The 17,257-nt window shown below is 45.8% G+C and overlaps 1 protein-coding gene across 1 annotated transcript in view; it reads left to right on the forward strand.

Moving 5' to 3' along the window:
- LOC120033764 (partitioning defective 3 homolog B-like) overlaps nt 1–17,257 on the forward strand; it is a 183,918-nt gene that overhangs the window by 115,811 nt on the left and 50,850 nt on the right. Inside the window, exons 16-18 of the mRNA XM_038980218.1 lie at nt 1,268–1,312; nt 9,671–9,895; nt 13,875–14,082. Of these exons, the coding sequence (XP_038836146.1) occupies nt 1,268–1,312; nt 9,671–9,895; nt 13,875–14,082 (478 nt within the window). The remainder of the gene's footprint in view (nt 1–1,267; nt 1,313–9,670; nt 9,896–13,874; nt 14,083–17,257) is intronic.

Raw genomic sequence — 17,257 nt, forward strand, 5'->3', positions numbered from 1 at the left:
CTGTAGGGTGCACAAGCAAAACACGGGCTGCATCTCAAATGGCACCCTAACTTTTGACCAGGGAACATCTGCTACTTATACATCAATCTGCCTCATGCTACAAAGCAATTTATTCGTATAGGGAATAGGGTGGCATTTAGGACGCACACATGACTTGTTTAGCGTTTCAGAGGTATCTGACGTTGGTTAAATGGGCTTAGCCAAGACTGTGGTCCTTTAACACTCACTCTCAAGTCTGTCTTAATGGTTGCACCTGGGCCCGTATTTATAAAGCCTTTCAGAGTAGGTGTGCTGATCTAGGATCAGTTTGGCTTTTGAAAAATCGTAAGGGAATATAAGGTGGGAACTAAATCAGCACTTCTACTCTGAGGCACGTTTTGAATTCAGACCCGGGAGTTTTTCCCTGACCACATGACCTGATCTGACAGTAGTTGAGTCATGTATATGAACGCACACACGTGGAGAAGAAACAATGCAGTTCACTGAGCTGTAGTCATAATGAGCTCACTAACACCAGCAGCAAATTCCTGTCCCAGCTGCAGAATATTTATTTATCTGTGTGTGGGTGGGTGGGTGGGTGGGTGGGTGGGTGGGTGAGAGATTGTTGATGCTGCTCTCCGAACAGGGGGGGGGGGGATCTCTGTAACAATAGAAGCAGATTCATATGCACATTATTTTTAGCTTCGAGCCACACAGCTCACACACACACACACCGCCACCACGACCTTTTTGTGGCTACTGTATTTGAGGGAAAATGTAACGCGTGAAGCCAGCAAATATAACAGCCAGTCTAATCCATTGTCCCCTCTGTCGCAGCTGCATTTTCTCTCCCTCTCGCTCTTTTTTGTTTTTCTTCTGCTCTCTCGTTTCTCTGCCGGGAGAAAGTTGACCTCATAAAATATGAAAAGGGATTATTTCAGAGAAATTGCAACGTAATGAAAACCTATTATTGTGTCCTGTGGTGCAGTGCCCCTCTGGCAGCTGATGCCGCTCCCTGCCTGCCTCCTCAATCCTGTTGGTGTGGATTAGAGAGAGTGAAAGACTGATGAGGGCGAGAGAGATGGGAAGGTGGGGAAATGGGGAGTGAAGGGGAGTACCCCATTCTTGCCCTCCCCGCCCTCTCCTATACCATATCTCTCTTTCCCTCTCGCTCTTCTGTCCGTGTCTTGCTCCCTCTCTCTCTTTCTCCATCTCTGCTCAGAGAAAACAGACAAAGGCAACCCTTATGGTGTTTCGATATTCACAGTGTGTGTTTTCTGTGTTTCAGTGGCTGATGAGAGCAACATGAGATCCCTGGCAGAGCAGAGACCAGGTGAAGGAACACGCTCTTCCCCCTATCCATATCCCAAACACACACACCCACTCTTCAGACACACACAAACACACACCTTCTCAAACAAAGAAGGCGACTAAACATTGAAAAAAGGTATGGAAAATAATCATAATTTTCAGTGTGCTGTTAAACTGACCGCATAACACATTATGACCTGTTCAGGACACCCCTAACTCCTCTAATGGTTAAGGTAAGGATTGAGGGAAGGGGAAGCTGATCCTAGATCTGTACTTGGGGGGGAAACTTCACCCTGGAACGAACAAACTTCTTCGGGGAGATGCTTTGTGTCACTGAACCTGATTTATGTGTTCTCCTTACTCAGCTGGAAGCAGCAGGAAGTGATTTGTTAAGCTACCTCTTTGCTCCGACAGCCCTAGATTGCATTAGACCCGGTATGTTCTTAATTTGTCTTCTTTCACTTAAGTGAGAAAGAGGGTGCAGGGATTGAATGAAAGGCTTGAACGCACGCCCCCCGCAGACACGTGCGTGCACACACACACACACAGAAACACACACACCTTAAATCTACCACAGCATAAACTGTTGCCGCATAACGACGACTCTACAAGTCCCACCCCCACAGTAAAGTACCACACTCAGCTTTCCCCACCCCACCCATACACTCAAACCTATTTTTACCCATATGATTTCCCTCAAAGCCCATTTCTGATCGGTAGTCACAATCACCCTTATGGGCTATGATAAATAAATAGATTCATTTTCTACATCAGCCTCTAACTGATGTGGAAGCTAATGCATATTGACAGGCTGCACTGAGGCCAGTTTGCTGACGGGGCCGTATTTGACGTGGCCCCCGTGCATGATTCTTTAAATGGCCCCATGCTTCTTTATAGGCCTTGACATATTTCATTAGTAGGATGGTCTTTAAGAGGGGCTCTGCCTCCGGCTTTAATCTGGCTAAAACCGCTCTGTGTGTGTGTGTGTGTGGTGTGTGTGTGTGTGTGTGTGTGTGTGTGTGTGTGTGTGTGTGTGTGTGTGTGTGTGTGTGTGTGTGTGTGTGTGTGTGTGTGTGTGTGTGTGTGTGTGTGTGTGTGTGTGTGTGTGAGATAGCTACTCTCTTTCCTTCTATTTCTCTCCCTCTCTACTTCTATATTCCTGTCTCTCCCCCAACTCGCGCTCTCTCATACTATTTCTGTCTTGCTTTGTCTCTCGCTCATTTGCTTTTGTGATTTCTTACTCTCTTGTTCTCTCTTGCTCTCACTCTCTCAATACCTTCTCTATTCCTCGCTTTCTCCGTGCTCTCACTCTCTTTGTCTTCCTCACCCCTTTGTTTGTTTTACGCCCCTTGTTACTCCTGTTACTCTTCTTTCTTTACTAGCTGTCTCTCTCTCTCTCCGGAGCTGTCGGTCTCTCTCCCGCTTAGTCTGTCCCCTCCCATCCCCATTTCATCTTCTCTTATTCTCCATTATCCCAATTTTCCTCCTTCCTCTCTCTTCCTCTGTTCTCACCCTCTCATCCTTCTCTCTCTTTCCTTCTCTCTGTGATTTCCTAGTGTTATGCGATTATAGGTAACATGCTCCATCCATCCTTTGAGCTTCCCCTACCAAATCATCATCCTTTCCCTTCTCTCCTACTGCCCCTATATCTCCTTCGCTCTCTACCTTCTCATAGCTACCGCCTGAATAAGCCCGGCCTTTAAAGCATCCTGATTTAGGTTATTTCTCTCTCTCTCTCTGTGTGTGTGTGTGTGTGTGTGTGTGTGTGTGTGTGTGTGCGCGCAAAGAAACACTAACGCGTAGACACATGCACCTGAGCATTACACATGTGCATGTGTGTGACATAGAAAGAGGGTTAGCTCCAGTAATCCTCAGGTCCTCTGAATAGACAAGAGTGTGTGTATCAACAGCCAGAGGAGAACATGCTCGTTTAGGAGAGGGGGATAAATGGATGTTTGGAGGGAGCCTCTCTCTCTCCATCTCTCCTCTGTGGTCTCTGTCTCCATCTCACCATCTTCCTCTGGCTGTCCCCCGGCTCTTAACATCTTCCCCTGGCAGCTCTACTCATACACAGGTCTGGGAACGCTTCCAGCGTGCGCGCGCGCACACACACACATATACCACTTAGTATCCCTGCGCACACACAGCTTCGAACAAATTTTGTCTCAGCTGTTTCAAGCGTTTGGTGCGTGCGTGTTGTGGTGTGTGTGTGCACGTTTTGCTCCACTGATGCCTGTGTTTGTTTCAGTTGGAGATGGGGGATATCCACCCACACTGAAGCCCTGTTAGATGCGGCAAACACTGACTAGCTTCTGGCCCGCTGGGCAACTGGCAGTGCCCATTATTCTGTTTTGCCCCCTTCTGCAATTATACTTTGAAAACATGTAGCCTTCCCTTCCCCCTGCCAACATGGAACCCTGCTTTGTTGTAGTTTGTATCGCTCTCTCTCTCTCTCTCTCTCTCTCTCTCTCACCCACTCACTCACTCACTCACTCTCTCTGTTGTTGATTCAAGTTGAAAGTCACCATGTTGGGCTGATTTGAATGGATGGATCACTCTGTAGCGGGAAGGGCCATCTGTCTGTGTGCTCTGCCCACACTACATGTGTTGTGGTCCATCGCAGCGTAGTAGTGCATTTATTAAGCCTAGCTTTAACAAATGGTTAATGTCCCATCTCTAGTCCCTGCCCCCCTCTCCCCCTCCCATCCCTCCACGTGACTAATCCACTAAAGGTGAGTCTGTAATTATGAAATGGCCTTTTAAGTCCCTGACCATTATTAGAGCCATACGTCTAACTGAGCAAATATGCAACCATAGGCTCCATCTATACATCTAAACACAATTACTGCCTTCTGCCTGCATCTGTGTCCCGTCCGGGGATGCATTGTTAGTGATTTATCAGAGTGCACTCGGGGAGCAGATAAACTATGATTGGTTGCAACGTTAATTGGAACTAAATTGTGATTTGTCGGGACCTTAATTGGACTGTACTTTGATTGGATGGAACTTTTGAGTTAAGTTAATTATTTCACAATAGACAAGGTAGTGGCCACTTACAGTTGAAGTCAGAAGTTTACATACACCTTAGCCAAGTACATTTAAACTCAGTTTTTCCACAATTCCTGACATTTTATCCTAGTAAAAATTCCTTGTCTTAGCTCAGTTAGGATCACCACTTTATTTTAAGAATGTGAAATGTCAGAATAATAGTAGAGAGAATTATATATTTCAGCTTTTATTTATTTCATCACATTCCCAGTGGGTCAGAAGTTTACATACCCTCAATTAGTATTTGGTAGCATTGCCTTCCACAATCTTCCCACAATAAGTTGGGTGAATTTTGGCCCATTCCTCCTGACAGAGCTGGTGTAACTGAGTCAGGTTTGTAGGCCTCCATGCTTGCACACGTTTTTTCAGTTCTGCACACACATTTTCTATGGGATTGAGGTCAGGGCTTTGTGATGGCCACTCCAATGCCTTGACTTTGTTGTCCTTAAGCCATTTTGTCACGACTTTGGCGGTATGCTTGGGGTCATTGTCCATTTGGAAGACCCATTTGTGACCAAGCTTTAACCTCCTGACTGATGTCTTGAGATGTTGCTTCAATATGTCCACATAATCTATAATCACATAATCTATTTTGTGAAGTGCACCAGTCCCTCCTGCAGCAAAGCACCCGCACAACATGATGCTGCCATTTTGCAAGTATGCTTGGGGTCATTGTCCATTTGGAAGACCCATTTGCAACCAAGCTTTAACTTCCTGACTGATGTCTTGAGATGTTGCTTCAATATATACACATCATTTTCCTACCTCATGATGCCATCTATTTTGTGAAATACACCAGTCCCTCCTGCAGCAAAGCACCCCCACAAACATGATGCTGCCACCCCGTGCGTCACGGTTGGGATGGTGTTCTTCGGCTTGCAAGCCTCCCTTTTTCCTCCAAACATAACAATGGTCATTATGGCCAAACAGTTCTATTTTTGTTTCATCAGACCAGAGGACATTTCTCAAAAAAGTACGATCTTTGTCCCCATGTGCAGTTGCAAACCGTAGTCTGGCTTTTTTATGGCGGTTTTGGAGCAGTGGCTTCTTCCTTGCTGAGCGGCCTTTCAGGTTATGTCAATATAGGACTCGTTTTCCTGTGGATATTGATACTTTTTTACCTGTTTCCTCCAGCATCTTCACAAGGTCCTTTGCTGTTGTTCTGGGATTGATTTGCAGCAAAGTACGTTCATCTCAACGAGACAGAACGTGTCTCCTTCCTGAGCGGTATGGCGGCTGCGTGGTCCCATGGTGTTTATACTTGCGTACTATTGTTTGTACAGATGAACGTGGTACCTTCAGGCGTTTGGAAATTGCTCCCAAGGATGAACCAGACTTGTGGTCTACAATTTTTTTTCTGAGGTCTTGGCTGATTTCTTTTGATTTTCCCATGATGTCAAGCAAAGAGGCACTGAGTTTGAAGGTAGGCCTTGAAATACATCCACAGGTACACCCCCAATTGACTCAAATGATGTCAGTTAGCCTATCAGAAGCTTCTAAAGCCGTGACATAATTTTCTGGAATTTTCCAAGCTGTATAAAGGCACAGTCAACTTAGTATATGTAAACTTCAGACCCACTGGAATTGTGATGCAGTGAATTATAAGTGAAATAATATGTCTGTAAACAATTGTTGGAAAAGTTACTTGTGTCATGCATAAGGTAGATGTCCTAACCGACTTGACAAAACTATAGTTTGTTAACAAGAAATTTGTGGAGTGGTTGAAAAACGAGTTTTAATGACTCCAACCTAAATATGTAAACTTTTGACTTCAACTGTACATGTGCATTGCTTACTGTACCACTCTAAAACCTGTTTGTTTTGTTGTATCTGCCTCTCCTATACATCGCCCTATGAACACTAAGTTATTCTGTTTTCATCTGGTACAGCTCAAATGTCAACACCCAAAGGTTGTGGTATTAAAATAGGTTTGAAGGTTTCCACCCACCCACGTTATATACCGTTTCCATGTATTGGAAAGGGGAAAATATAGGTTGTTTTACTAGTTCCCATCACAGTGAGCGCGGTTTTATAGGCTAGCCCAGAGATTGAATCCAGGGTTCTCCGAGATGGAAAGGTAAAGCGATAATGTCTGTCCTCCATGATGATGAGAAGAAGAGCGAGGCTCACACACACACACACACACACACACCGACACGGACAGAGGTGTCTCCATGACAACTGACCTTTTTAAATCATCCACTGCAGGGAGAGGCTGCTTAAAACGTGGCATTTCCGTCACCGGTTGCGCCCTTGCTCAGTTGAGCTGCAGAAATGCTCACTCTAGTCAGAGGGGGAAATGCTCACTCTAGTCAAAGAGGGAAATGCTCACTCTAGTCAAAGAGGGAAATGCTCACTCTAGTCAAAGAGGGAAAATGCTCACTCTAGTCAAAGAGGGGAAATGCTCGCTCTAGTCAAAGAGGGAAAATGCTCGCTCTAGTCAAAGAGGGAAAATGCTCGCTCTAGTCAAAGAGGGGAAATGCTCGCTCTAGTCAAAGAGGGGAAATGCTCGCTCTAGTCAAAGAGGGGAAATGCTCGCTCTAGTCAAAGAGGGGAAATGCTCGCTCTAGTCAAAGAGGGGAAATGCTCGCTCTAGTCAAAGAGGGGAAATGCTCGCTCTAGTCAAAGAGGGGAAATGCTCGCTCTAGTCAAAGAGGGGAAATGCTCGCTCTAGTCAAAGAGGGGAAATGCTCGCTCTAGTCAAAGAGGGGAAATGCTCGCTCTAGTCAAAGAGGGGAAATGCTCGCTCTAGTCAAAGAGGGGAAATGCTCGCTCTAGTCAAAGAGGGGAAATGCTCGCTCTAGTCAAAGAGGGGAAATGCTCGCTCTAGTCAAAGAGGGGAAATGCTCGCTCTAGTCAGAGGGGAAATGCTCGCTCTAGTCAGAGGGGAAATGCTCGCTCTAGTCAAAGAGGGGAAATGCTCGCTCTAGTCAAGGAGGGGAAATGCTCGCTCTAGTCAAGGAGGGGAAATGCTCGCTCTAGTCAAGGAGGGGAAATGCTCGCTCTAGTCAAGGAGGGGAAATGCTCGCTCTAGTCACGGAGGGGAAATGCTCGCTCTAGTCAAGGAGGGGAAATGCTCGCTCTAGTCAAGGAGGGGAAATGCTCGCTCTAGTCAAAGAAAAAAATGCATCAATATCTCAGGTGCCACCTACTGCCGATGTTCCCTTGAGCAAGTAACTTAACCCCCAAAATTGTTTGTTGGTCGATGCACTGTGGCTGCCCTCTGCTCCAGCCTCTCCAATCTAATGTGTGTTTGTGTATGTATATCGGGGGTTGGATAAAAGCAGAAGACAAATGTCCATCTTGCGTAGACTAATAAAGTATATCTTCTCTTCTTAGTCTCTCTATCCTAGCGCTGGGTGTGTTTCTGCTGTCGGTTTGAAACCCTGTGGCTTACAGTGTGCTGCAGTGTTCGAGTCGTGAAGCATCCCGGTGTGTGCGTCTATGCTTCTCTGCATCGTACATGTGGTTCTAACGTGTTTTGATTTGTGTAACGCAGGTGTGTGTTGCTAGAGGTAGTTGCGTAACATTACTCATGTTGCTCAAAGTTGTATTCAGATGGTGCACTATTGGTTTGTGTGAATCCCTTACGGAATTCCTGTCATTCGCATTCACTGTCAGAGGATTGCACCGATCACCAGTGATTGTTGACCTGACATGATGAGTGAGTGAATGAACCCACATTGAGCATCTGGTCCACGGCAGGCAGTGATAGGAGTCAAATGTTGGTTTCACACTTGAATGATTCTGCAGGAAGGATGATCGCCCTCCCGTCGCGTACGTTATTCATTTACATCTACCTTCACCCATTTGACATACCTACACTGGTTATGGACGAAGGGAAGGCACACACACACACACTCAAACACACTGACACACACACACAGGCGCACACAACACACACACAAAAAGATATGCGTTCATTTTCACAAACAAACACACACACACACATATACAGGTGGTGTTGTGCTTGCAAATGCACACAAGTGTGTACTGCACACACTGAGCCCAGCGTTCACTGCTGCACCCCAGCAGCAAGCGGCTTAATTCTATCAGGCTGCTAGCCGGACAGCCACAATTACATTTGTGACACAAATCCTGCTTCTCAAATTGAGCATTTTATTCCTGAACACATCCGCTCTCTATTTATAACCCCTTATTTCACACAAATCCCACTTCTTCCTCAAAGTCAATTTAGGACTTAAAAGCCACTGCTGCTGCAGCCCTGGCTCACTTTCCCTCCTTTCCCTTTGACTCTATCGCCCACTCTCCAAAAATCAATTTCAAGAGGAATATTCTCATGCTTTGAAGACTGAGTCGACAAAAGAGAGTCTAAAACGAGAACATTTTGAGCGTTTGCCTTCTCCGAGAACGTTTTGAAGAGTAAATGTCTTGCAAATCCCTGGTGTGAGATAGAAATAGTCACTTTTTCAGTCGGTTTTAAACTATTTTCCATACCTTTTAGCAAAATAGCGTTAGGGCCAAATGAAGGATTAGGGACTGGCTGTGTGTTTCTCGCCACATCCCCTTTGCTTGTCTGTCTCTGCGGCCATGGTCTGGTGATGGACCTCTGACTAACCTACAACACTAGCCATTGAACCAACCTTTCTCCTTACAGAGCTATACCATCCTGCAGGCTTTTGCTCCAACCCTAATTTAGAACACCTACTGCTCTATCTGCTCACCAGGACTTTTTGTTGTTTGTTACAGCAGGGTTGAAGCAAAAACCTGTGTACCCAGTAGCTCCCCATGAAGAGGGTTTTGGCCATGTGTTTGACATGTGCAGGAGACCTTTTCCTGCATGACCCTTTTGTTCCTTTTTCTCTTTCTTTATCCACTCCCTTCTCCTCTGTCCTCCCGCTTTAGTTTTTTTTGTTAGACCTTATCCCCTTATCCTCCTCACTTCTCTCTCTTTTTCTCCGTTCTCTTCATTAACTGTGATCTTCCTCCTTTTAGTCTGTCCTATTGTCTTCATAGTCCTCCTCCTCACGTCCTCTTGTTTTCTGTCTCTCTTCCTCCTAACTGTGGCCCATGCCTGTGTACTCACGGCAGTCCTTTGGCACTCCTCCACTCCCCTTCATCCTCTACCTTTGCTTCTACATGAAATGCATCCTTTCCCTCCCTCTCTCTCTTGCCTCCATCTTTTACACCTGTCTCTATGCATCCTTTTTACGCTAACTCCCCATTTTAAATTGTTCATCCATTTCTCCCCAATCTTCTCTCTCCTTTCTTTCCTCTTTCTCTCTTTCCACTTCCCGTCCTCCTCCTCCATCCTTCTATCCACGCTGACCGGGGGCTCCCTCCCCTCCCTCGCTGTCTCTCCCCTTCTCAGAGGCCTCATCCAGGGGGAGTGACCTGGGTCCCACCTTGGGCCTATGGAAGTCCTGCTCCTTGGAGAGTCTCCAGTCGGCCGTGTCGGAGGCCCGGCAGCTGAGCCAGCAGAGCCAGGTGCCCTTCCACCGCCCCAGGCCCCACATGGTGCGGGGGAGGGGCTGCAACCAGAGCTTCCGCGCCGCCATCGACAAGTCCTACGATGGGCCCTCGGAGCCGGAGGACGGTAGGGGAATTGGCCATCAACGTTAATGCAACACTGAGCATGACTATGTTCCCTGGGTCCTATGTTCCCTCAGTTCCCACAGCCCTATGTTCCCTCAGCCCTATCTTCTAAACCAGGGGTCGAGAGGGGCGGGAATACAAATACGTATTCCAATTTTTTGTATTTTGTCATTTGTATTTCACTTACACAATGTATTGTGTAATAAAATACAAATACTTTTCTATACCCTTTTTATAGCGGTTCACAATTTTGTGGCCCCAGATTTACTGCATTGGTGTCAGAAGTGTGATGGCACTATGTAGTGTGATAAAAGCATCTGCTAAATGACCAAAATGTCAAAAATAGACACTTGCAAAGCACACTGGGTATCATTCTAATTATCCTCATCCCCAAACAAGGCCAAATCTCATTATAATACAAACTATTTGTAAAATAAGCATTTGTGCCAATTTTTATGGAAATTGGTCAGTGGGTGCCGAGGGAAAATACATAGGGCCGAGGGAAAATACATAGGGCCGAGGGAAAATACATAGGGCCGAGGGATTATACATAGGGCCGAGGGATTATACATAGGGCCGAGGGATTATACATAGGGCCGAGGGATTATACATAGGGCCGAGGGATTATACATAGGGCCGAGGGATTATACATAGGGCCGAGGGAACGTGCATAGGGCCGTGCCGAGGGAACGCGGCGCCTGAGGGAACGCGGCGCCTGAGGGAACGCGGCGCCTGAGGGAACGCGGCGCCTGAGGGAACGCGGCGCCTGAGGGAACGCGGCGCCTGAGGGAACGCGGCGCCTGAGGGAACGCGGCGCCTGAGGGAACGCGGCGCCTGAGGGAACGCGGCGCCTGAGGGAACGCGGCGCCTGAGGGAACGCGGCGCCTGAGGGAACGCGGCGCCTGAGGGAACGCGGCGCCTGAGGGAACGCGGCGCCTGAGGGAACGCGCATAGGGCCGAGGGAACGTGCGCGCATGGGGCCATCAGAGTGATGATAGTTATCCCACTATTTTTATTTATTGTCCACCTACTTATTTGAAGTCACTTGGGCGAATACTAACTTCCACTTACAGTAAGTCGAATTTTTTTGTGCATTGAAATCATTAGGGAAGATGCTTCACTGTACTGTCGGTGATTTCTAAGTTTCACAACAAAGTTAGTCTTTTGTCATTTCATATTTTCTCAACTGACATGGTTTTTGAGGCCATTTTAGATCAGACTTAATGTAAACTGACTGTACAAAACATTAGGAACATCTGTTCTTTCCATAACATAGACTGACCATCCAGGCTGTATCACAACCGGCCGTGATTGGGAGTCCCATAGGGCGGTGCACAATTGGCCCAGCGTTGTCCAGGTTTGGCCAGGGTAGGCCGTCATTGTAAATATGAATTTGTTCTTAACTGACTTGCCTAGTTAAACAAAGGTTAAATAAAAATACATTTATAAAAATCCAAGTGAATCCAGGTAAAAGCTATGATCCCTTATTGATGTCACTTGTTAAATCCACTTCAATCAGTCTAGATGAAGGGGAGGAGACTGGTTAAAGAAGGATTTTTAAGCTTTGATGCATATGTATGTGTGTCATTCAGACGGTGAATGGGCAAGACAAAAGATTTGAATGGGGTATGGTAGTAGGTGCCAGGCGCACTGGTTTCAGTGTGTCAAGAACTGCAACGCTGCTGGGTTTTTCACGCTCAACAGTTTCCCGTGTGTATCAAGAATGGTCCACCAACCAAAGGACATCCAGCCAACTTGACTCAAAGGTGGGATGCTTTGGCGTGAACATGGGCCAACATTCCTGTTGAACGCTTCTGACACCTTGTAGGGTCCATGCCCTGACGAATTAAGGCTGTTCTAAAACAAAAGGATTTGCAACTCAATATTAAGGTGTTCCTAATGTTTTGTACACTCAGTGTATAATTGCCTTTGGACCGATTATTCAGAAATATCCACACATGAGTTGTATAAACTTTGGTTTATCGCTGATGTTAATAATGAGTCATTTAGCCATAGCTGACGTTCGCTGCAAAACGCAGAGGTCGCAAAAGGACACACTGTTTAGCGGCTCAATGTATATGTAGTCAGCGTTTCTGGGCAGGGAACTTTTTTAATCGCACAGCTGCACATTTTTGATGCAACATCTTTCATGCGAAGCCAAAGATCTGTCTGTGTGTGGTGTGTGTGTGTGTGTGTGTGATGTGTGTGAGCTGTGTGTGTGTGTGACCATCTGAGCATCCAAACTGAACCGTAAAGCACTAGAATTGCCTGTGACTTTTCCTCTGGCCTCACGGAGTGGTTGCCTCAGGCTTAGACTGGGAACCAGTGAATACAAGATTGGAGGCAGCACCCCCCTCTCCCACTTTCCCAAAAAGACATGTCGGTGAACCCGGCTGCAAAGTATTGAGTCACTGCAGGTGGGATGGGGGATGTATATGAGTGTGCGTTTGTCTGTCCGCCTGTCTACTGCATTGTGTGTATGGCATCTGTGTTGACTTTAAGGTAAAAAAAAAAACGCATTGCTTTAAATGTTGAAATGTATTTTTCCATATATAGACACACACCCAATGTGTTTGGGGAAAAAAAGCAACTACATATGCACTGAGCTTGTCTGATGCTTTAAGCACACTGTTTGATTAAATAATCAAGACACACAAATGACTCGAGAAAGAGCCCGATGGTCACACTGTTAAAATAACGACAGCGAGTGCCTGCGTGACTGGCACACGTTGTCTCGCTCTCCTCCCTACTGCAGCGTGAAGGCACCACGGGACAGCAAGTGTTTATTGCACTGTGTTAGCTGCAACGTCATTTCAGCCATTTCAGCCATTTAGTTTATTACTTGTTTCTGACTGAAAAGTTATGTTCCCGAAATCCCTAATTTGTTGAGTAAAAACATTCCCTATTCCCTCAACCATTGCTCTCTTTACTTGACACATGTAAGCATCATAAGTATGTGGCCAATAGGGCCTGACCTATAGCCTTACATAATCACAGCAATAAATTGGTTTGAACAATCTCTGAACACAGTAACACGTGACAGCAAAATGGAGGCGGAGGACGTGAAAAAGAAACTCGAAACGGGTGAACGTTTACCGTTTGCTCAGGAGGGAAAGGGGAAGTCCGATATGTGGAAGACATTTGACTTAGTTGTGGAAACTACTGGAAGGCCAGGAAAAAGGAGGGTATAGGAGCAAGCGCTGCGTGAGTATTATGTGTGCCAAACAGTTGCTGTTAGATTACAATATTATATATTTTTCTGACCATTTGGAACAGTGTAAACAACACTAAATATGTAAGTGTACCAGAGAGTCTGTGCTAATTACAGAAAACTAAAAACAGTTGCATGCATCCGTGAACTGCGCTTTATTTATTGTTTAGGCTGATTATTCAAAGCTCCCTTTATTACATTTTTAAACTAAAAATGCTTGATTGCATTTCAAAGCATGAACGTCTCGTATGCTGTGTGATCGCATGAACGAATGAGTGATAAATACAATATACTGAAATATAGGCCTACAAAAGTTATGGTATTAAGACTTAACAGGATGTGCTCTTAAGCCTACAGCTCCATGGTGGTTACTATACAAAGCCTACTAATGATAACGACATTGCTTATTATTATAGTGACAGTGATGACAGTGTCAGTATCCAACGCAGGAGAAAGCGCATTTGTTATAAAATAATAATAGATTTATTAGTGTTGCACCATTATTTTTACATAATATTACCATATACAATTTCAGTATCTGAGAGTGATGGACTGTGCCATCCCCGTGGCCTCCGCAATGGATAAGTCCACTGAGAGAGGCACGAAACAGACAGGTGTCTTGTGCACCATGAAATATAGTTTTTTATTGCGACTGCTCGACTAAAGAAATCTTGGTCGACCATCAGCCTATTGACCAAACCAATCGTCCAGTCGACTAAATGGGGTCAGCCCTAGTTGACCTTTTTAACCTTTGCTACCTCCCTCTCAGATGACCTGTCAGAGCAGAGCTCAGGCCGAGACACGCCCGTCAGTTGCTCATCCCGCCAGGACCAGATTGAATCAGAGGCAGGGAAGAAGAAGAAGAAGACCAAAGGGAAGAAGAAAGAGAAGAAAAGCAAAGAAAAAGTGAAGAAGAAAACCGAGGATTCTGAGGACCAGGAGAAAAAGGCCAAGAAGAAAGGATTTGGGCTCTTAAGGTAGGCAACCATTTGCAATTCAGTAATTTAGCAGATGCTCTTGTCCAGAGCAACTTACAGTAGTGAGTGCATAGATTTTTGTACTGGTCCCCTGTGGGAATCAAACCCACAACCCTAGCGTTGCAAGCTCCATGATCTTCCAACTGGGCCACACAGGACCAATGTTTCCACTCTTTACGTTTCATAACATGTATCTCTGAATTCTAGTTCCACTCTTGCCTCTTTTAGCACTCCCCTTTTCCAACTGTTCAGGTCATTCAACCACTGCTTATTCCAGTATCACTTACCCAACGTTTTCACCATCCCAATAAGCACCTAACACAAATCTCACCATTTCTTTCACTAGTACAAGGCATTCCAACCCTGTTCCTGGAGAGCTACCCTCCTGTAGGTGTTCACTGTAAACTCAGTTGTAAACTAACCTGGTTCAGGTTATCAACTAGCTAATTATTAGAATCAGGTGTGCTAGATTAGGGTTGGAGAGAGAACATACAGGAAGGTGGCTCCCAAGGAATAGGGTTGGAGAGCCCTGCGCTAGTTCTAAGCTAAGAATTACACTGCTCAAAAATATAAAGGGAACACTTAAACAACACAATGTAACTCCAAGTCAATCACACTTTTGTGAAATCAAACTGTTCACTTAGGAAGCAACACTGATTGACAATAAATTTCACATGCTGTTGTGCAAATGGAATGGACAAGCCAGTACATCAGGAGACGTGGAGGAGGCCGTAGGAGGGCAACAACCCAGCAGCAGGGCTCTGGCAGTGCTCCTCCTTGCACAAAGGCGGAGGTAGCGGTCCTGCTGCTGGGTTGTTGCCCTCCTACGGCCTCCTCCACGTCACCTGATGTACTGGCTTGTCTCCTGGTAGCGCCTCCATGCTTTGGACACTACGCTGACAGACACAGCAAACCTTCTTGCCACAGCTCGCATTGATGTGCCATCCTGGATGAGCTGCACTACCTGAGCCACTTGTGTGGGTTGTAGACTCCGTCTCATGCTACCACTAGAGTGAGAGCACCGCCAGCATTCAAAAGTGACCAAAACATCAGCCAGGAAGCATAGGAACTGAGAAGTGGTCTGTGGTCACCACCTGCAGAATCACTCCTTTATTGGGGGTGTCTTGCTAATTGCCTATAATTTCCACCTTTTGTCTATTCCATTTGCACAACAGCATGTGAAATTTATTGTCAATCAGTGTTGCTTCCTAAGTGAACAGTTTGATTTCACAGAAGTGTGATTGACTTGGAGTTACATTGTGTTGTTTAAGTGTTCCCTTTATTTTTTTGAGCAGTGTATCTTGCTGAGATTTAGGGTAAATGTGGTACTGGATAGTAACAAAAAAATGGTTATCAATCTAGTCTTGTTATTACACCATAGAAGTTCAAACGTTTGTAAATCGATTGCGTTCAACTCAATTGCGATCAGTGTCTATCGATTTTAGGCCCTCGGATAAGAATCCAATCGTCCAGCATGTCAGTGGTAATGGTGGGGAGATGTACACAGTTAACATCTGGCTTGGTAGCAGGATGGACACACGCACAACCTTTTACTTGGTTGGTTTCTGGGAGGGTTGTTGGTTGCAGGCGGGAGATGGAGAGGTCACAGGACAGGGCTGTTGTTATTGGACCTCTTATCACACACGTACACAGATATGCATGCACACACATGCACATGCACACACACGTATGAATGCACGCACATTGGCACAGTGTGCATACAAACAATTACAGGAAAGGGCCGTTGATATCCAATTGGTAGTTACGATCTTGTCTCATTGCTGGAACTCCTCAACGGTCTCGGGAGAGGCGATGGTCGAGAGTCATGCATCTTAACTGCTTCTTAACACACTGCTCGCTTAGCCTAGAAGCCAGCCACACCAATGGGTCGAAAGAAACAGTCCAACTGAAAACCGAAGTCAACTTGCAGGCGCCGGCTCGCCACAAGAAGTGGCTAGAGCACGATGAGACAAGGAAATCCCCCCCCTGCCAAACCCTCCACTAACCCGGCCAATTATGCGTCGTCCCATGGGGCTCTCGGTCTGTAGTGGCGCCTCAGCACTTTAGTCCTCTGCGCCACTCGGGAGGCCCTACACACACACACACACACACACACACACACACACACACACACACACACACACACACACACACACACACACACACACAGACTTGCAAGTGTACACACACACACACACACACATCCATACTTACACACTAACCACACTCACACTTTCTCTCACTCTCACTTACACACTCCATCACACACTCTCTCGCTCCCCAGCTTGTTCTGAGAAGGTTTGAGACATAGCCTTGTGCGCTCTCTGACTACTCACTGGGTTGAAGTTTTAGCCAGGACATTCTTGAACCATTTGACTGAATCAAAATTCCAAGAAACATTTACATTGCAATTCAACATCCAGCCAAGTGCAGCCTTAAGCGCAGAGTGCAGCTGGAGCAGAAGTGGAGGGCGAGACACTTAAATGCTCCCAGATTTTCCACCAAACACAGGCTCGGTTCACTCTGGCCTGATGATTGCATGTGAACTATGACTTAATTAGCTGGAATACGGCGTAGCTCAAAATCTGCATCCCAAATGGCACCCTAGTCTCTATATATGGCACTACATTTGACCAGGACCCATAGGGCTGTGGTCAAAAGGAGTGCACTATATAGGGAACCGGGTGCCATTAGAAACACATCCAATCTAATTGTAGATCACAAATGTTGTTTTACTCTGATGGCTGTATTTCAAACATGAAAAATGTTAAACTCTGATGGAAAGCGTGTGCAACACTGTAGCGGGACAAATGTATTTTGAGACTGAATTATTTTCATGGCCGTTATTGATTTTATGCATGTACTGTATTATTTTTGGGCGGCCTGATCCTTTGTTTGTGTAGGCAGGACTTCCACAATCCATTGTGTTATTTGGACTCACCACTCAACAAGGCTATTCTGAAATCCAAATACTGACAGTGCCAATATTAGCTGGATTATTGCATTTCTCTCTTTATATTGCTCTTTCTTTGTACTTAGTTTCTTTATTTCGCTCTTTCCCTCTTTTGTTCCCATTTCCTTTTCATTTTATTTCATTCTTTCTCTCACTCTGAGAGGACAGCAGTATGGTCTCTGCATTCACAAAATCTAGTCGATACTTCCATGGCCGCTGCAC

This window comes from Salvelinus namaycush, chromosome 40, assembly GCF_016432855.1.
Source record: "Salvelinus namaycush isolate Seneca chromosome 40, SaNama_1.0, whole genome shotgun sequence".
Taxonomy (NCBI): domain Eukaryota; kingdom Metazoa; phylum Chordata; class Actinopteri; order Salmoniformes; family Salmonidae; genus Salvelinus; species Salvelinus namaycush.